Here is a 21,653-nt window from a genome sequence, read left to right as displayed (position 1 = left end):
CGTATTTAATATAAAATATAATTGTTTTTTTGATATGATATGACATAATTAGATGCATTACAAGAAAAATATTGAGTACCGTCAGATTTATTGTCGGATTCATCAAATAAATTTGCCGGTAAAAAGTTTACCATCGGATTTACTGTTGTACTGGAGTTGACGGTATAAACGACGTCTAAAACTATTTACCAGCGGATTATTTTTGTTCGACGCTATTTACTGGCGGATTTTCCATCGATATTTTCAATGGATTTGTCAAGACTGAGTTGATCTTTACCAATTCGCTGGTATTTTCAATGGATTTGTTGAGACTGAGTTGATGTTTACCGTCGGATTAACCCGACCGTAACTTTGGCGCCATATCACGTGTTTAGGTGCCAAGTTACCGTCGGACGATTTATTCGCCAGTAAATCCTACTTACCACTCTGCTCTTTGTCTTCATGAACGGCGACAACGTCGGTGCTGGACAGCGACAGCAATGGTGTTGGGTGGCGACGACGGCAAACGAACAAAGAGAAAGAGGGAGTCACAGCCGATGGAGGGGAGAAGACGAACGGGCTAACGGAGCTGACAGAGGGGCAGGCAGCGGCAAGGCTGAAGACGGACGGCGAGGAGAGGCGGCGGTTAGAGAGAGAAATGGAGAAAAGAGGTTAGAGAGAGAGAGAGAGGAAATTTCGAAATGAAGGGGGAGAGGGTTCACGCTTAAAATTTTAGGGCTCGTTACCGTCGGATTTACCGGCGGATGAATCTGATAGATGAATCCGACGGTAACTTATGCCGGGTCATCAAAACGCAGCGTTTCACTAAATTGGGTTTATTGGCGGATTGTTCCGATAGTAAATCCCGTGCTAAATTTCGCTCCTATTTTCTCCATTATCCCTCCAAGTATTACCAGTGAATTTACCGTTGGAAACTGAAATTTGCTAGTAACGAATTGACCAAACGAATTTCACATTAAAACCGTCCATAAATCTGTTGGTAAATCCAATGCTAATATACGATGTTAAATCTGACGATACTCAATATTTTTTTTTTGTAGTGATGCATATATAAAATTAAATTTTAATTTTAAATTCTAAATCTTACGTACTAAATTTTAAATTTTTTTATTAAAAAACAAGGGAGAAATAAATTATTTTAAAAAAATGTTAGGAGAAGAAAACTCAGGTTTTTTAATTTTTTTTCTAAGAAGAAAACTCAGTTACTCCACACAAAAAACGTTTTATGTTCCCCTTTTAAGATGCTACCAATAAGAACATTTGTTTAGAGCCCAAACTGGCGTGGCGAACTTGCTATGATTGAATTCAGACCCATCCTAGCCTTATCCTTAACTCCCGTATATTTATTGGCCTCTAATTTCACAGAATTAAACATACATCTCCTATATTTATTATATGCAACATGCATCTTGCAGCACTTCCCATGGTATCCAAACTTTCTAGGATGATTCTATTATTTCCATTTTCCATACCATGTTCTCTAAAGGACATTACTACACACGATGTCAACTTGTCATGTCCCCTCAGAATTTTGGATTTGAACCACAGAAGAGGTTCGAGTCTTTTATGTGCAGCAAGAAGGCAGGTTCGATATCAAGATGGGGATATTGATGATGATGATGAATATGGGCACAATAAGGAAATCGCAATGTTGGAGTTGTACAGTCAATCAGCAAGAGATGAAGTACTCTTTGTTCATGCCATTGTGGACCAAGAGGAAGTAGATCTGCTCATCTTCAAGGTCGATTGTTTATTTGCTTCATATTTAGATTTGGATTGTTATATGATTATTATATTAACTACCAATATAGCAATACATCAGCTCTATCATTAATAATAGTAAACAAATGCAATTAAACGTGACCATAGAACGGCTAAGATCATAGTCATAAACGTGACCTTTTAATTCAAAAATATTATTTAATTTGTACATTAAAATTAACCCGTAAACTCAATTATTATATCTAACTCATTTTTAATGTATATTTTATACTAGTAATTACTTTTAGTATAAATCTAATATACTTGCGTTTAATCTATAGTCACGTTTTTTACTTTATAAAAAAAGGACCGTGACTTTTGCCTATGAAACTGTGGCTATTAAATTATGGTATAGTATTAGCCACAGTTAAAAATCATGACTTTTGCTCAAAATATACTACCATAGATCAAAGGTCATAGTTTGTTATATCTATGGTCAAAACTGTGACCTAGAGTAAAAAATGTTGTGATGAACTCACAGCCTAGTGATTTTCTTATTTGTATCTAGGGTCCTCTTCCACTCTTATATATCCCCCTCCCAAGTTGCTATTTTGGGTTAAAAAAAATCATAAATAATAATTAGGACCAATCTACATAGCTCTCTTTTCCTTTTAATAGCAAATTTTGTTTTATTGGCTACAATATAATTGCTTTGTCAAGGCAAATATAATTTAGTTACAATATATAATTACATTTCAGGGCCTTTCTTCAAGCTTGAGCTACAGTACCTCCCCAGACTTAACTAGAAGCATTCTACCAGAAAGGGCAGTGATAAAGACCATAGATAGAATCAAAGGGCCTTTCGACCCTAACAATATAGTGTACCTGCAAAAAGATGTACCATGGGAAGATTTCAAGACAAATCTGCTATCTAATTAAGTGAGTTTCAGTTGCGTTAATTTTCAGCAACAAAAAAGTGAAAAAAAAAATACCCAAATCAGTAATGATTTTTAAAATAGGATACTTTTTCAAGTTTTAAAATATGTAAAATAGTTCTCTCCGTTAGTCATTAGAAATGACTGTTGACGTGAAACATTAATTCGTACACAAATCATTAAGTGTTCACATATGTGAACTGAGCAAATTAGTTCTCGGAGTAAGTATAAAACAATCTCTAAAAAAATAAAAAAAAAATCTTAAAACAATTCTTGAAAATTTTAAAAATTTTAAAATAGTTCCTTCTAATATTTTTAATCTTTTTCAAAAATCAACATCATATAATATTTTTGTTAATTAGAATAATAAAATATTATTAAAAAATATATAATATATAAATAATACAGAAAATAAAAAAATATATATTAAAACATAATTTTATTAATACTAAAATATCATAAAAAATAATATTATTTAATCATTAATCTATAATACCTACATCGAGGTAATGTACAAAATAGAAACTAGAATAATAATAACTAAATTTAAGAGATTATTGAATTATGAATAACAATATTTATATATCTAAATTCTTAAGATATTGACAGTAAATAAATTTAGAAAAATATTCCTAAATAAAAAATCTATTTTTTCTTGACATAATTACTAATTGTGTTTCTACAAACAGTTTTAATTACAAGCTTATTTTGTGCAGCATTACAAATATTAAATTCCAAAACTTTAATTTCTAATGAACATGAATAGAATACTTAAATTTGCCAAGACATTTCTTCTTCAAATGTTGCATAGTATTAGGAGCTTCACAATAGAATTTTGTATTTTTGTAAATTATTTACATTACCTTATGGTTGACCAAAACTTACAAATTTATCTTCATAGATGACTTGGTTCGCATTACATGTAAGTTCTAAAGTGTTGCCTTCATAAACATTTACACAAATATTTTCAAATGTTTATGAGAAAAAATTTATGTTTATGTTAAATAAAAATTCTTCTCTCTCTTCAAACAACACTAGTTCATTCTCTTATTCATCATTAAAAAATGATCATAGAATATAGTACCTATAAATTAAATTAAATTAAATTAAATTAATATCTTGCATGGTAAAAAATAAATATTGATTCATTTATTTTAAATTATCCTTTTTTGAAATAGTGCCTTTCTAATTGAAAATACATAAAAAAATTTTGTATATAAATAATTAAATTTGGGATAAATAGGCCAAAATGTTAAAAATTAAAATTTATTAATTTAGAAATAATTATATATACATAATTCGAAAGCAAGGACTATTTAAAATTTTAAATTTTTTTTACGAACTATTTTGAGAGTTTTTAAAATTTTTAGAAATTATTTTGTATTTTATCATAAGAACTGATTTGTTTATATGTGTGAGTTAACGTTCCATGTCAGCAGTTACCGTTAGTGATTAACGGAGAGAATTATATTGTTTAATAGAAATAAACGTTAGGAGCTATTTTGTGTATTAAAATCTGAGAGATTGAAATATCCAATTTTAAAAACTCTCAAAACTGATTTGGATAATTATTAAAAAAAATCCATTAATTTTTTAATAAAGAAAGGTACTTTTATAAAATTATAAGGCTATTTGAAAACATTTTATAGTACTTTTATTAAAACAAAGAAAAAATTTGTTTCATAACGTGTTGTTCTTTAAAAAAAAAAAGGCTTAATTACTCCAATAATGCTCTACATCCATATTAAAAACTTAACCAAGTCATCCAAGCATTTTTTTTTAAACGCGCCTCCCCCTCCCCCCAAGTTACTTGAAATACACGCGCACCCCCTCTCCCTCCTATTAATGTAACAGATTTACGTAAACCTCTTCTTCAACGTAAGCATTCTTCTTCTTCTTCTCTTCTTCAACGTTAACGATTTGCATTGTAATTTTCGGATCTGCAATCTCTACTGCTCATCGTTCTTCTTCTTTTTTCTTCTCTTCTGCTCGTTGTTCTTCTCTACTGCTCATCTTTCTTCTTCCTATTCTTCTTTGTTTTCTTCTTCGATTTTGTGGATTTATCTTCTTCGTTTTCAGATTTCAATATTCTATCAAAACAATGAATGATTCAACTTCAAATCAGTTGAATGAGAGCATTTTGGATTATTATTCTGAAACGAATCAAGAGGACAAAGTTTGGATTATTTTTTGAATCGAATTGAATGGAATACAATTGTTAAATTGAATTGAATTGAATTGAAGGTACGCAAATGTTCTGAATTGAATTGAATTAATAATCTCTAAATTGTAGACACATGTGTGTTAAATTTGAATTTATATCATGGATAATATTTCGTTCATTCTGTACTATACAATTGTTTCACCAGAATAACGTGTTCAGTTCATTTTGCATAAAGCTATTTGAATTTGATTTTATATAATGGATAATGTTATATTCATTTAGTAGTCTACAATTGTTTCACCATGAGCACGTGTTTGATTTGTTATGCAAAAATCTGTTTAAATTTGATTTTATATAATGAATAATGTTCCATTCATTTAGTACTATACAATTGTTTCACCATAATGACGTGTTCGGTTCATTATGCAGAAAGTTGTTTGAATATGAATTTATATAATGGATAATGTTCCATTCATTTAGTTCTATACAATTGTTTCACTATAATAACATGTTCGGTTCATTCTGCAGACCAGGTGTGTTGTGGATGAACGATTTGTCCCAAAGGTCGGGATGATTTTCAAGACACTAGAAGAAGCCGAAAAGTTCTACAAAAATTATTTTAAACTTGCCAGTTTTTCTACCAAAATAAGGAATACGACTTGGAAGGGAGATGAGATTAAGAATCAACTAATCGTATGCAGCAGAGAGGGAAGGTGAAAATCCAAGATATCTCCTACTCTAAAGATAAATCCCTCAGCTGGCATAAACTATCCAGCCAAGATCTACGTACACATATTGAAGGACGTCGGTCTTTGGATAATTTCCAAAGTTGTTCTGAATCACTCACACCCTTGCTGTCTAGACCGGGAAGAGATGCTCAAATAACACAGGGAGCTAAGCATGTTCTTGCGTCGCACCATCGAAACCAACGAGGAAGCCAAAATTAGACCGATAAAAACTTACCAATCATTCGTATAGCAGTAGTCGACAATCACTGGAAACTAAGTTTTATAGAAAAAAATGTGAGGAATTACATCACAAGGGAAGTACAGAATATTTTCGAACAAGAAGATGCCGAAGAATTCGGGAAGTACCTACTAAGAATGAAAGAGAAGAACCAAAATTTCTTTTTCGAGCTCAACCTCGAAGGCGATCACTCCATCAAAAATGCATTTCGGGCCAACGCAAGAAGCAGGGTTGCATGCGAATATTTCAGAGATGTTGTTTCATTAGACACCACCTACAACACAAACAGGTATTCGGTTCACCCAAAATAAGTATTTACATTCACTAAATCCACACATTTCGGTTCATCACATTGTGAGAGTGTCCATTTATGCAAGTACAATATGGTTTTTTGTTCTTTTGTTGGCGTGAATCACCACGGTTAGTCGACACTTCTCGTATGTGTCCTGATGAAAAATGAGGACATCCAATCATTCAAATGGCTATTCGAGTGTTGGCTTCGTTGCATGGGAGGGAAGGGCACCAAAAGGCATTCTCACCGACCAATGCGCATCGATTCAAAGGGCCATCGAGATGTGCATGCCAACAAAAACTCATCGGTGGTGCATCTAGCACATCATGAGGAAGATCCCAAACAAACTAAATGGCTACAAGCGAAACGAAGAAATTGAACAAGAGATGATCCACGTCATTTGGAACTGGTTCACAAAAGATGCATTCGACAAAAACTAGAATGATTTCCTCACAAAGTATGGCCTCGGAGGCAACAAGTGGCTCTCAGGTAACCGAGATTTTAATTTGAATTATTTTCATGTCGTTACTTTTTAGGTCAAAACATGCACAGATTTTGGTTTAACACAGCTCATTTGTTCGGTTCATTCTGCAGAGTTGTACGAGGATCGGCATATATGGATTCCAATTTACCTAGATCACCACTTCTGGGCTGGGATGAGAAGCACACAAAGAAGCGAGAGCATGCATGCATTTTTCAACAAGTTCAGCATACGTAACAGCTCCTTGAGTCAATTCGTGAAACAATACGACAATTGCCTAGCAAGCAGATAGCAAAGAAAGAGAATTCAACGCTGTAGATCTTCACACAGTGATACCGTGCGCAACAAAATCAGTAATAGAGGCACAATTTCAGCACATGTATACCGACGAGAAGTTCAGGGAAGTTCAAGGACAATTCAGAGGAAAGGTGAACTGCATCACAAGATCAAAGAATTCCACCCTAGGTTTCACAATATACGAAGTAATGGAGAAGGTTTCCAACTCCACATTCAACAAGTTTTTCGTCACCTACCACACAGCATCATGAGAGGTAAAGTGCCAGCGCTTGTTGTTTGAGTCAAGGGGCATACTCTGCCGCCATTCTCTGTGCGTCCTAAGCTTCGAGCGAGTAGATAACGTGGCACCAAAATACATACTGGAGTGCTGGAGCAAGAACATAAAGAGGAGGCACACACACATCAAGAGCAGCCAAGACGAGCCTCTACTGGAGCCGAGAAGCAAGAGATTCGATGATTTGGTGTTTCGATCACACAATATATGTGAATTTGCATCAGAGTCCGATGAGCTGACCAAATTCTGCACAGGGCGTTTGACAATGTGATGGCCGAGATGCAAAAATATAAAAAAAGAAGCAAAAAAAAAAGTTTTTTATCCCACGAAGAAGCGACGTTGAGCGATGTGAACGACCTTCAAAACCCGCCACGTGTTAGAACAAGAGGCCGACCCAAGAACAGACTGGGATCAAACCTGGAAAAAAGATCTCAAACACCACGAAGAAAAAGAAAAAGCCATCTCCAAGTGGGGTAATATTGAGATTAGGCTTAGGCAAACATTCATTTGTGCATTTTGCTAATATATGATTTATTTTCTCTTTTTTTAGTTGAACCTTTTAGACGGCGGATCAATGATTCAGTCAAGCTCCAGCTTTTATATTGCACCAGATATGAATTATCCCGGAGAGGATTATAGGAGTTTCAGTTTTTATTAACATAATTTTCCTTTCATCTATGAGCAAATTTCGATTTACTAAAGTTATAGGAGGGTTAATTTCGGATTGCTGTTAGTCTTTATTGAATAGTCACTTTTTTTTTGTTTTTGATATTAGCTTTTGTGAAATTCTTTATTCAATAGTCACCTTTTTGTTTATTGAATAGTCAATTTATTGTGCTATGTCAGAGAGTTCAGGTGTTTTTGAAACTGAATACTGATCTATACATTTTTTTTTCAAATTATCTCTCTGCTATATTGATGTATGCACTTTTTTTGTTCACCCTGTGTATTAATTTCGGTTTATTTGTTTATTTGGGGCTCTTAATGTTTGATAAACACCCTGATTCCATTCACTGTCAACCTAGAACAAAACAGTAGCCAGACAGTTCCAACAGATATATACATTAACATCTCAAACTGACAGGACAAGAACTAATGTATCTTGAATCAGATATAAATATTAACATTAGATATATACATTAACATTAACATTAGATATATACATTAACATTAACATTAGATATATACATTAACATTTACATTAATATTCACATATATACATTGAAAGAAGCAGTGTTTGCTTTTTTAAATAAAATAGTGTTAATTACAACTAGTCAAACAAAGTATATCCTATTTACTATATGTATCCCCAGACGTGAATTTACAATAAGGGCTGGAGAGGGCAGCAGATGACTTTGGGAGTCATATTACTTCATATACCTGAATCATTTGGTCTCTAAATTTGTTCAGTTTGTGCAATAGAATATTTGGACCATATTTAAGCCTGAAGGCATCAATATCTTGCTACATTTCAATTGAAAGGAATTAGTTACATAAGAAATGAACCTAACTTAAATAAGAAATGAAAGAATTTTATGAATTTAGAAACTACTTGTGTCCAAGATTTATATTAATACTCTTCTCACTTTTGATCTTTCGATGATCGATTATTTCAAGCCATTTCATGACGTATATCGCACAATCATAGCTAAGCAAGAATTAAGTAAAATACGATTAATAGTATACAAAAATAAAACACATTAAAAATAGCACTATAGCAGAGAAAGATTTTTACCTTGTATGTTGACCATTCAGCCTGATATGCTCTGCTTCTTCTCCCTCTCCGTCCTCCATTAAGGGTTCTGCCCCAGCGTAAACTCTCATCTAGGAGACTATTGATCCCTGAAAGTGATAAAAAAAAGTGAATTAAAATTAGGTGAATCAAAATCAGCAACTCCACTGAACCGAACACAAATCATGACTTGAATAAAACATCATAAACATTGAATCAACAAGGGAGACATTTAAATAACTTACAACAAATTTGTTCAGTTCAATTCTCAAATCAGGTATTTCATCTTTCTTCTTGTTCACAGGGTCAAGCATATAGAATTCCTTTTTTCGGACATCGGCAATCCACAACCACTAGTGCCCTCCATTGCAAATCGACACAAACAGCTGATGTTTGGGAACATGATAGAATATCTCAGTCCAAACGATAACAAACGAGAGAATTATCAAAGAAGTTTTAGAAATCACAACTTACAAATGGATGCGATGCGAGTTTTCTTTTGTCAAAAAACTGGCGGTATTGTGCATATTGATCGACATCCATCCGGTAGGCCTTGTTGGTCTTTGGATCAATGTAATTCTCGCCATGGGTCCCCAACATAAACATCTGCAAAATAAATTTCAGTTAAATCACAAATAAACCAAATTATTTAATCATCAAGAAAAACTTGTCTGCATTCAAAAGAACTCAACTGAACATACTAACAATCAAGTGAATCAAAATGACCAATTTCAATGAACCGAACACCATTCTTGTGCTGAATAAAATGTGATACACATTCAATCATCAAGAAAAAATATTTCTGCATACAAAAGGACTCAACTGAACACTTGACAATCAAATGAATCAACTTGACCAACTCCACTGAATAGAACTCCATTCATGTTTTGAATAAAACATGATAAATATTCAATCATCAAGAAAAATATTTCTGCATGCAAAAGGACTCAACTGAACACTTGACAATCAAATGAATCAACTTGACCAACTCCACTGAACCAAATGCAATTTATGTGCTGAAAAAAATGTGATAAACATTCAACCAGCAAGGAATAAAAAATTTGGCTTACCACAATATCCGTTGGCACACGGTATATATCTTTCTCAAACTGGGGACATTTTAGTGTTGAAAATCATGCAATGTGCATTGACCACTTACAGGAAGAAAATTTACAATATTAGCAGTATATGAGTCTTTAGAAAAATCATTAATGTTAATGCAATAGGAAAATATTTACCGTTCTTTTCACATATTGTTTGGGCATTAGAGACTTAAAATGATGTCTAACCGCCTTGAAATTCACTTGATGCTTCAAGATGAATATGGGGTCATATTTGTTGGTACTATCTTTGGTTTTTTTCACATGTGTCATCCAATGATAACACTTCTCCTTCAACTCCTCCGTGATTTCTTTCTCTTTCTTCGGAGTTTTGTAAACTTCAGCGGCTGTGAAGCTCGTCTCGGTACTTGTTGCTTCAGCAAATTTCAATGCCGCCATTACCCCAGCATCTATCATCGTCTCTGCCAGGATTTCAAGCTGTGACACTGTCGGCTGAGAGGACTGACTTGGTTGAGTCACTGTCATTTGAGAGGGGGGATTTGGTTGAGATGCTGGGGGACTTATCCCATGGCAAGGAAGGTACATCATCTTTCCATTGTCTAAGACAAGCAGCACTGCAAGACGACAGAGGAAAGTTTCAAGCAATAAGGAAAAAGCAGTACCATATAAGACAAAATTTAACAAAAATGATATTAATTAAAACTTACACATTCAACAGAGGTTCTGGCTCTGCCTTCCTCGGGGAAGATTCCTCGCCCACCTGCTTTTCGAGTTCGGAGGACAACTGTAACAAACAAAAAGTAATTGATTTCTGGATTCTGATGAACCACAAATAGAGCATGTAATGAACCAAAATTTACCCAGATCTAAATAAGCAGTAAAACTTACCTATCAATGTGTGCTTGTTCTTCCGATTGATCTGCCGCCAGAGCTTCTTGGCACGGTTGTTGTTGCGGTTCTGGAGGGTTGCTGCATTAAACGTAAAAAAGTTCAATAATGACCCCAAATTATTATCCTATACCATTAAATCTAATAGAAAGAATTTTATGTGCAACTTACTCATTAACAGAAGCTTCTTGTGTTTGAAATTCGGAAGTGTCATAGGCAAAGTCATCTTTTATTAGCTCTTCCTTAAGAGAACTCGGAAGAGACACCGTAATAGAAACTTTTAATGGTTTTGGGATTTTAATGAATCTTTAATAATTGAATGATTGTGAAGGTAGAAATTAACATGTACTTGATTGAGAGAAAGCAGTGGTTGGGAATGTTAATACGTGTGATTATCTATTTTAATGCATGCAAAGATCTTTTCACAAAAAATCATATATAATTGAATTTCAAATTATTATTAATTCAATTTTTCTTTAATTAACTAATCGCCAATTCCTTGGTCAACTAATTAAGAAAAGAGGTTTAGCACAATTCTGATTTAAATTCAAATAATAATAAAAAAAAGTAGTTCTAGTTCAACTTATATGTCACATATTCAAAACTAGTCCTAAATAGTTGAGAATTATGAGAATGAAAAAGTCGCACACTCTTTAAAATATTATTTTTAGTTAAGTTAAAAAGTCATGAGAAAGAATGTTCAAGCTAATTCTGATATTAAAATTTTTGAAGTAATAACAGAATCCAAAATAGAATTAGAATATTTTTCAATACTTCTAACCTTTAAAGAATGAAGAATGAAAACTCAATCTTGAAAATAGATTAATGCATACTTTAAAATAAAATACTTAGAATAATAATCCATGAAAAAGTAAACAAAGCTCTTAACCCTTGACAAAAAGGAATTAGTTACTCATAGAGAAAGATGAAAACAAAATATGAAAACTATGTTGGAAAGGATTTCCCCCTTATGTGAACTACGTTCACTTATTTATATTCTACTTCTACCTAAAATTCAAATTTAAAACAAAATTTTATCATTATCTTTTAGGAAGAATAAGATAACTAATAACAATAATTCAAATCCTAACTAAAACCAAATCACATCAAATCCAATCTTAACAGAATCTTCCTTAATCTTGACCGAAATTGCATCTCTCGGGATTGGGTCTTGATTGGCATTACACTTGGCATTGTGGCATGGCACGCTAACTTATTGTGGGCTTTGAAGGTGTCACACGCCTGGGCTTCGCGTTGCACACCACCTCTTGCATGGCTTCTTAGGTGTTACAGCATTATTTGACATTGCATTTCAACTTAGTGTCCTTTGAAGGCATTGCACACTTGGGCTTGGCATTGCACGCCAACTTCTCCTCTTCCTTGAAGGCGTTACATGCCTTGTGGTGGCATTACATGCCAACTTACTCGCTATTGAAGGCATTGCACGCCAGTTCCTATGCTTCTTGTAAGAACCAGAATTTTCACGTAAAACCGTTTTAATAAAATAATAATTCTTAAGTTCCTGGAGTAGATTCAAAATTTAAAAGTTTTAAATTGAAAATAAAAAGGTAAAATTTGATTTCAATGAATTTTTCTGAAATTGAAAAATGTATCTTTTTCAAAAAGTTTTGTAACAATGCGTACTGGCGCTTAAGCCGGCAGTACTGGCTCTAATCTGTCCAGTACCACGTATTTTGGAAAATAAGAATTTGAAAATTGAATTATTGTTTTTAAAGGACAAAAATTATTTAGAATTGAAAACCGGGCACTAATCTTAAAGGTTTTGGCCCAAAGTAGGCCAAATGGACCTAAAACGCTAACGGGTTGGACCAGACCCAAACCGGGTCCAAGGCCCAATATATATATATGTTTAATGAGTTTTCAGCTCATTTTTGCCCAAAAACAAAGAAGGGGGCGCATCTTGAGAGAGAAGAGAGCAAAAGGGTTTGGTCACTATTCACATCCAACTTCTGGTTACCATAACTTGAGCTATGGAGCTCCGATTGACGAGTCATTTGCGGCCACGCGAAGCTCTTGCCGAGATCTTCATTTCTATTTAAAAAAAGTGGTAAGATTTTCGAAATCTATGCTCCAGTTTCCATCCCAAATAGTTCTGCGTTTTTGGTTCTAGTTCTTGAGTAGATTTTGTGGTTTTATTTGTTTAGGGGTGATCTAGCATTGGAATATTGTTAGGTTTTACCCCTAATCTCTTTGGATAAGGTTAGGTGTCACTAAACCCTTGTGTTTAGTTATTTTTATGAACCCTAGGTTTGATGTTTATATGTTATGTGATGTTAGATTGAGTTTTGGTGCGTGTTGGAGTTGGTTTGAGGCTTTGGATTGAGCTTGGTGGCTTTGTTTTGGTGTTTGGTGCATTTTGGGAATCGGCCAAGGTATGGTTTTGGTTTTCTTTATGTAATATGTAATGTTTCTGGACACTTAGGCTAGTTGACCCTTAGATAAGATTGAATGAGGGTTGTGTATGATTAATTATATGTGAATTTATGTTTGATGATGAGAAGTATGATATGGAGTGTTGGAATGTGTGATATATGAGTTATGATAATAATATGATGAGTATTGGTGTTATTTATGTTCATGGTATTGATTATGGAGATTGAGATTGAATAATGATAATTATGAATATTTATGATTGGAGGTGATGAATGATGTTTATGATGAGTGAATTGTACAAATTGTTGATGATTGAGATCTTAAGTTGGGAATTATGGATTTGTGTTGATTTATGGTGGGAAGGTTGAGTGTATTAGGTGTGGAAGTGATGGAAGTACAATAGAACGGTAAGGTGTAGTGTGTGGTAGTGTTTTATGATGTTTGGGTATGTTTTGGTTTGTTTTGGTTATGGAATTTGGAAATTTGAGAACTTTGATGTTTTTATGTAAAACTTGATTTTTGGTGAACTTTGACGGATCATAACTTGAGAATTAGTTTTTGAAATTAGTTGAAATTTATCTTAAATTAAAGTTTATTCAAAGATCTTTAAATTGATATAAAGGTTGATGAAAATAGATTTTTTGTAGAGGAAATTATGAATGTTTAAAGTTTGGGGTTTAAAACAGATTTCTGCAACTTTGTAAAATTTTCTAAGTCTGGGAATGCATGCGTACTGATAAACCCCATTTTTAGGGTTTATCTTGTGTTGAATTTAGAGAATTTTATCAACCTTTTCTCATATTTATTCACTGAAATAGCATGGTTTCGTAAATTCTCCTTTAATTGTACTTAAGAGTGAAAACGTGCTTTTTAGGTCTTAAAATATCTAAATTTAATTCACCTTGATTCCATTAGGTGCCTTGATATGTTTGTTAAATGATTTCAGATTTAGGAGGCAAGGATTAGATTGAGGGAATGAAGAAAAAGCATGTAGAAATGGAGAATTCATGAAGAAATGAAGGAATTGCAAAGCTATCAAGCCCGACCTCTTTGCACTTAATCGATCATAAATTGAGCTACAGATGTCCAAATGAGGCGGTTCCAGTTGCGTTGAAAAGCTAACATCTAGGGCATCAAAATAATATAAAATTTGCCATAGTTTCATCGCGTTTAAAGACGTGCACGTGCACTATATGCGTACGTGCCGATGTTGCATGTGACTCACTAAAGTGCAACTCGTGGCCAGCGATTTCTGAAGCATTTTGGGCCCAATCCAACTCACTTCTGATGCTATTTAACCCAAGGATTGAAGAGGGATGATACACTTACACACTTAGACACTTAGTTAGTTTTAGTTTAAGTTTTGGAGAGAAAGTTAGTTTCTAGAGAGAGAAGCTCTTATTTCTCTCTAGAATTAGGATTAGGTTAGATCTAGATTAGGATTTCTTAGATCTAGGTTAATTTCATGCTTTGATTTACTTTTCCTTTGCAATTTCTTCTTCTTCTACGTCTTCTTTCTCTATTTTAGCATTTAGTTCTTGTAATTCTCTACTCTTATGTTGATGTACTTTTGCTCTTCTATTTTCTCTTTAATGCAATTTATGTCTTGATTTCCTTTATTGATTTGCTTTATTGTTGTTAATTCCTTGCAATTGAGTAGTGTAGATTTACTTTTCTTGCAATTTTACTATGCTTTCCTTTTATGCCTCCCAAGTGTTTGATAAAATGCTTAGTTGGATTTTAGAGTAGAATTTTATGCTCTTGGCTTCGGAAGGTAACTTAGGAACTCTTGAGTTACTAATGTCCAAGTGATTGATGATTGGGAGCCATTAACTCTAGGTCTCACTAATTGAATTGGTGGAGAGCTAGGACTTATGGACTTGGATTGATATAGCTCATTTGACTTTCCTTTACCTAGTTAGAGGATGACTTAATGGGATTGATCCTTGCCAATTCTCATGTTGTGGTTAGTGATAGGGATAGAGATCCTTGACCACCAAACCTTGCCAAGATCTTTTTAGCTATTAGTTTACTTCTTTGCCATTTACATTTCATGTCTCTTATCTCAAAACCCCAAAACATACCTCATAACCAATAACAAGAACACTTTATTGCAATTCCTAGGGAGAACGACCCGAGGTTTAAATACTTCGATTTATAATTTTAGGGGTTTGTTACTTGTGACAAACAATGTTTGTATGAAAGGATTATTGATTGATTTAGAAACTATACTTCGACGAGATTTCAATTGGAAATTCTATACCATCAAAATTCCGTTCATCACGTACGTCTTTGATTTGCATATACGCAGATGATGTCAAATGGCATACCAGTGAGGAGCGCTATTTACATATAAAGGTTGCTAATTTATAACCTCACCCGATGCTGATGTGGCTTGGGATTTGGAACAATTAAAATCTTGTAGTTGGATATAAACTGTTGTACCCAGATGAATGTTATGGGAAAGTTCCTTGAATGCTACATCGATTACTCTTCTCACCCTCTTTTTGAAGATACAATACTGTGTTTCAGTTATCTGTAATGTGTTGAGGTTTAGCTATAATTCCATACTTGTAGGAACTTTCTGATATCATGGATCCAATTAACGATACCCCAACTTAAAAAACTCATAAATAACGACAACTAAACATTAATATCCATTAATCATGAACTCAACATGAGATTACACTAACCATATTTATATTTGTTTGTTGATCAGTGATACAAGACAGTATACATCCTTCAAATAACATAACCTAATAAGACAGTCCATATGGTGGAGTCAACTTTTTAGTGTGCTGCATCCAAAAATATAACAAACCAACCCGACCAACTAAACCCACTACCCCAGCAAACTTTAAGTTTCATAGCGCTTCCCTCAATTTCAATTTCAGAGTCGACACCTTCCTCCTTAACTTCTTAACCTGTGGATCCTCTTCCTCTATTTCTAAGTCTACCCAGCAAAAGAATTGACACTCTTTGCTAAACCTGCAGATACCAAACACGAATAAGATAAAGGAAAAAGATATGATAGTTGACCCTACAGATTGCCAACACACAAATATTATCGTGAACCTGATAGTAGGCAGAATCCCAAAATTGCTGGTCAGGGTTCTCTTTCATGTCTGATATACGCAGTACAAGCCACTCCTTGTGGCCACATAAAAGAGGCTTCCTCGATGCATTGGAATGGCTCCGAGAATATGTTAAACTTTGGGAGGCCATTGCAGAATGAACCCTAAGTCCTGAGGAACAGTGGTCAATACCAGGGCAACAAATTTCATTGTAGTTGTGATTACACATGACTATTTACCATATAACTTGTCCATTAATTAATTGAATAGTTAAATGACAATTAACTAACACCAACAAGTAGGGGTGGCAACGGGGCGGGTAGGGGCGAGTTTTTGCTCTACCCGACCCCGCCCCGCCTGACAAAAAACCCGCATAAAACCCGCCCCGCCCTACCCGCGGGTAGTAAAATGTTAAACCCTAACCCGCCCCTGCGGGTACCTGCCCCGCCCCTTCCCGCCCCTATAATTATTAAATCCAACAAATAAAATAAAATTTTAAAAATTATATAACCACAATTTACATACATAACATAAATTAAAGTAAAAATTTATATATAATATAATATTATTAATCATTTTACTAATTATTTTATATATGTTACATATATTATATATTAAAAATATATATATTATATATACCGGGGCGGGTAGGGGCGGGTTTAACCTAAACCCGACCCCGCCTAAGAACCCGCCTCGGTTAAACCCGCCCCGGTGCGGGGGTAGGTAATTACCCGCCCCGAGCGGGTAGGGGCGGGGTGGGTACCCGTGGGTTCGGGTAGTGTTGCCACCCCTACCAACAAGCATGGCCAACTATGTGTAAAAATAAAAATTGATTACTTGGCATGGAGTTTGGGAGGTCGAACACAATTAAGTGATTTTGGCCAGGGTTATGGAACCCTTCGTATCCGATTACGGATATAGCAAATCAGTTACATGAAGTTACGCAGGCTAGTGGTGCTGACCCTCTCAAGCTCCGCAGGCAAACGGGTGGCTTGTGACCCAAGTAGGGTCGTCCCAGACGGCTATGGTAGCCGGTGGAATGGCCAGGGAGCGCCTAATGGTTAACCCACAGGTTGCAAGGCCCTCTAGTAGGAGATCGAATGTGGTTACATAAGTTTGGTTTGGGTTACAAAACCTCCCGCATCTAGCTACAGATACAGTAAATCGGTTACATGAAGTTACATGGGCTAGTGGTCCTAACCCTCTTAAGCTCCACAAGTCAACCAATGGCTTGTGACCCAAGTTTCATTCCAGACGGCCATCGCAGTCCGTGGAGTGGTTGGGGGGCGCCTGATGGTTAACCCACAGGCTACAAGGCCGTCCAGCCAGAGGTTGAATATGGTTTCGTAAGTTTGTCCAGGGTTACGGTACTACCGACATCTGGTTATGCATACAGTGAATTTGTTACATAGAATTACGTAGGCTAGTGAACATGACCCTCTCAAGCTTCGCAGGCCAACCAGGTGACTTGTAACCAAAGTAGGGTCGTCCTGATGGCCATGGTAGTCCATGGAGCTGCCGAGGAGTGCCTGATGGTTAACCTATAGGTTACAAGAACCTCTAGCAGGAAGACGATTACGGTTATGTGAGTTTGGTCAAGATTATCAAACCCTCCGCATCCGATTTCGGATATAGCAAATCAGTTACATAGAGTTGTGTGGGCTAGTAGTCATGGCCATCTTAAGCTTTGCAGGCCAACCAGATGGCTTGTGACCAGAGTAGGGCCATCCCAGACACCATGGCAGCCGGTGGAGTGGTCAAGGAGTGCCTGATGGTTAATCCACGGGTTGCAAGGTCCTCTAGCACGAGGTCGAATGCGGTTATGTGAGTTTGGCCAGGGTTATGGTACCCCCCGCATCCGGTTATGGATACAGCAAATTGGTTACATGGAGTTACGTGGGCTAATGGTTCTGGCCCTCTCAAGCCCCACAAGCCAATCGGGTGGCTTGTGACCAAAGTAGGTCACCCCGAATGGCCATGGAAGCCTGTGGAGTGGCTGGAAAGTGCCTAATGGTTAACCAATATGCTGTAAGGCCCTCTAGCGAGAGGTCAAATATGGTTACGTGAGTTTAGCCGGGGTTATAAAACCCTTCACATTTGGCTACGAATACAGCAAATCGCTTACATGGAGTTACGTGGGCTAGTAGTCTTGGCCCTCTCAAGCTCCGCAGGCCAATCGAGTGGCTTGTGACCAAAGTAAGGCCGATCCGAACATCCATGCCAGCCCATGGAGTGGCAAGGGAGCACCTGATGGTTAACCCACAGGTTGTTAAGCCTTATTGCAGGAGGTCAAATGTGGCTATGTGAGTTTGGCCAGGGTTATGGAACCCCCTGTATTTGGTTACAGATACAACAAATCAGTTACATGGAGTTACTTGGGCTAGTGGTCCGCAGGGCAACTGGTTGGCTTGTAAATCGCTATCTAAACCTGTTTTGTATAATGTATAATTCCAAGCTTAGTTATGGTCTCCACAGCAACTGTCCACTTTTGTTTACCACTAATGAACAAAATTTTCTTTACTTTAGCCCCCTTTAATGTTTTGTTTTATACAATCTTTATGTTGTACTGTTAACCTCTATTTCAACTTGGAAGCTTCTCTTAGATCCCCCCCGGGCTGGGTTTTATAGTCATATTAACTGACGATAGTGTTGTTGTGATAATCGGTTCATCACTGTACACAAAGTAATTCAAAATTCAAGTGCAATTAAAACGAAATACTCCATAGGTTCAAACTAGAAGTTAGATGCATTGACATAGTCATTTACAGAAACCAATTAACAAAACAAAGAATGGCTGCTACCATCCATGGTCGACACACTATTCCTAACCCAAAAGTCATTCCCCAGAAGATTATCTCATACGTCTTCCACTACAACAAAACCTAATTCCAGCGACCATTTGGGGGAAGCGGTCAAATAGAACTGTCGTCGCTGCAATCCCTACTTTCACATACCAGCGGTAAAATGCAACTGCCTTTGAAGCACAAATCCGGCAGCGGCCATCACGTTCGCTCCACGGCGGTTTATGAAATTTGCGCCATTACCTGCTCAGACCGCCTAATTCCTCTTTCGTTCACACTTCTCGCTAGCTCCACTACCCACTACTATCTGCCATTACCCCAATTTTTCATTCTTCCCAAACCTAGCACACCCAGAATCCCAAGTGCAGTGAAAAGAAAATCTTCGTGCAAAATGAAAATCTGCAACGAATCATTGCTTAGCAAAACTATACGCATTTGTTCTTGTCCCTGGTAAGCTAATTGTGTTTTTCTTTGTTCTTTTCTGATTAAATTTTATGCTTCTTCTAGTTAACAATCACCGATAACCCATTATCTTATTCTCTGGTTGTTTTGTTTCTCCTTCTTGTTCATCACTCTGAACGCACGAATTTCTCTCTTGGAAGTGCAAATTTCTTCAATTTAAGGTTACTCTGTCTCTTTCTCTATTAGGATTTTCTTCCCTCTCTACTTTTCTTACGCACAGTTTTTGATGGATAATTTAGTGTGTAAGTTTAGAAAGTGTTATATATAATATGATCACATAACCTTTTGATTGAAAAATGTTGATTAATTCTGTAGTTTCTCATACATTAAGATAGAGCGATGTCAGATATGGAAATATAATATTTTGTTGCAAGAATGACCCAAAAAATAATGAATTCAAATTGTGTAAGTGCAACGAAGCAAGTAACATGAGCATATACCTTCTGTGTTTGTTGTAGAGTTTGAGACACAAGTGAGGGGACACTAATAACAGAATGGGAGAGAGTAAGGATAGAAATTGGGTAGCAGATGAGAGACAGAGTGAAGTGGGAAAAGGTAAGAGTTACAAGCTCTATTTTTGTGGCAATAATAAAATTAAAATTTTCAATAAAATGATCAGATTATTCCTTCCCAGTTTGAGATAATGATTTGGAGATTTTGAAGAGTTGGAAATTGACACACCAGACTACACAGAAATTGAAGTATAACTATACTTTAGTTTGATAATATAAGCCTATTGATTATTCCAAAAGCTCTTATAGCTCGTAAATTCTCTAAATACTATAACCATACATGATGGGTTTCGTCGGGAAGCTTCTAACATAGAAGATGTAGTGTTTTAGCAGCATGATCATAAAAAACTTTATATTGTTTACTAACTTACTTTTTCTCTTTCCAGCTTTGATAATTTAAGCTCATCCTGAAAAGACTTGTTCAATTTCTGTTCCTCTGAAATTGAAAGAAAGAACATGATAGTTAGCAATTATTTAGTTTACACTCCCAAAATGCGCCAAAATCTAATAAATACTGAAGTGCTGAATATAGACCTTGGTATTTTAGTTCAATGTTTGCCAATTTATTGCGTTCTTGCTCCAATTCCAACTTCAATTTTTGTATCTCACGAGTATGTAGAACAGTTGCTGTAGGGCTATCTTTTTCCTCCCTCAAATCCGCAAGCTCCTAGAAGTCATTCATACAATGTTGCACAAAACAAATAAGCTTGTGATTACATTATCTTTGAAAGGTGATCTTATTCTGATGCTTTTTTGTTCGTATCAGGAGTTCACAAGAGCTGGAGCATGTGGAGCTACATAACGAGGAAGAAGACGATGAGCCAATTTTTTTCTAATTGATGAATGGAGAGAATTCTTTGCAAAAGCTGAAGCAAGGAGGAAACAAGGTTAACAAATTTATCCTCAGCACTCTCATGTTAATACAGACTTTTTATATATATCTTCTTATATAGATACTTACACAAAGAGATGTAGTGCAGTTTGTGTGTGTTGATATGTTTAGGATTATGTGTACTTTATTCTCAAATCTCAAGTGAACCTGTGACAGTTGAGAAATTGAGCAAGTCATTCAGCCTGCATACTTTTTCCTTTTTTGTATTTGTCTCAAATATGTTTTTGAGTCAAAATCCATAAGATGAAGTCAAGTGTGGTGTTGCTAAAATTGAAAAAATTAGATGGAAAGATTAGGACTAATGAACCCCTTATTACTAATACACCTAGAGCATGTTTTATAATCTCTATAAACAGTTTTTTGAAACAATCTAGTAGTTTGGTAAGTAAAAAGATAGATTTTTAAGTTGCGAAATAGTTTATAAGTATAAATCTTTTTTTTGAAGTATAAATCTTTTTTGAGGTTTATGATTGTAAGTAAAAGCTGCTTATTGTTTCAGAAATGTTGCTTTTACCAGATGGATCCTAAGTACTAAATAATGTAACAAAGAAAGCAACGTCTTCCAAGAATTTCTTCCAAGAAAGCATCAGTATTTTCATTTTTATTCTAATTAGTCTTGGATAAAAGGTCAATCTTATAAGGTTTTTTTATTATTATTGATATAGATTAGATTATTCTCTTTAGAGTTACAGCCTAATACATAATTAGTTTTTTCTTACAAATATCA

At 35.3% G+C, this 21,653-nt stretch overlaps 1 protein-coding gene across 4 annotated transcripts; it reads left to right on the top strand.

Annotated features, from left to right (window-relative positions):
* Nucleotides 1–1,286: 1,286 nt before the first annotated feature.
* LOC107642003 (uncharacterized) lies at nt 1,287–8,050 on the top strand. Of its 4 annotated transcripts, XR_015883778.1 has the most exons (5): nt 1,287–1,741; nt 2,461–2,640; nt 5,329–6,055; nt 6,192–6,547; nt 6,653–8,050. XR_015883778.1 is itself a non-coding variant. In XM_088489063.1 (3 exons), the coding sequence occupies exons 1-2, from the start codon at nt 1,403–1,405 to the stop codon at nt 2,638–2,640; spliced, it is 519 nt and encodes a 172-aa protein (XP_088345189.1). In that variant the 5' UTR covers nt 1,287–1,402; the 3' UTR covers nt 5,329–8,050. The 4 variants fall into 4 exon arrangements, 2 of the variants coding, with proteins under 2 accessions (XP_088345189.1, XP_016200828.1); XR_015883777.1 differs by having other exon boundaries at nt 5,329–6,547; XM_088489063.1 differs by having other exon boundaries at nt 5,329–8,050.
* The last annotated feature ends 13,603 nt before the right edge of the window (nt 8,051–21,653 follow it).

Source organism: Arachis ipaensis, chromosome B5 (genome assembly GCF_059453495.1).
Source record: "Arachis ipaensis isolate K30076 ecotype BB chromosome B5, ASM5945349v1, whole genome shotgun sequence".
NCBI lineage: Eukaryota > Viridiplantae > Streptophyta > Magnoliopsida > Fabales > Fabaceae > Arachis > Arachis ipaensis.
This window is presented reverse-complemented; position numbering and strand designations above follow the sequence as displayed.

What these genes read in the sequence shown, in the direction of transcription:
- LOC107642003 (XM_088489063.1), top strand. Translation starts at nt 1,403, where the DNA reads ATGCATCTTGCAGCACTTCCCATGGTATCCAAACTTTCTAGGATGATT. An exon ending in TAGATCTGCTCATCTTCAAG is followed by an intron (nt 1,742 to 2,460) that starts GTCGATTGTTTA and finishes ATTACATTTCAG; the next exon opens with GGCCTTTCTTCAAGCTTGAG.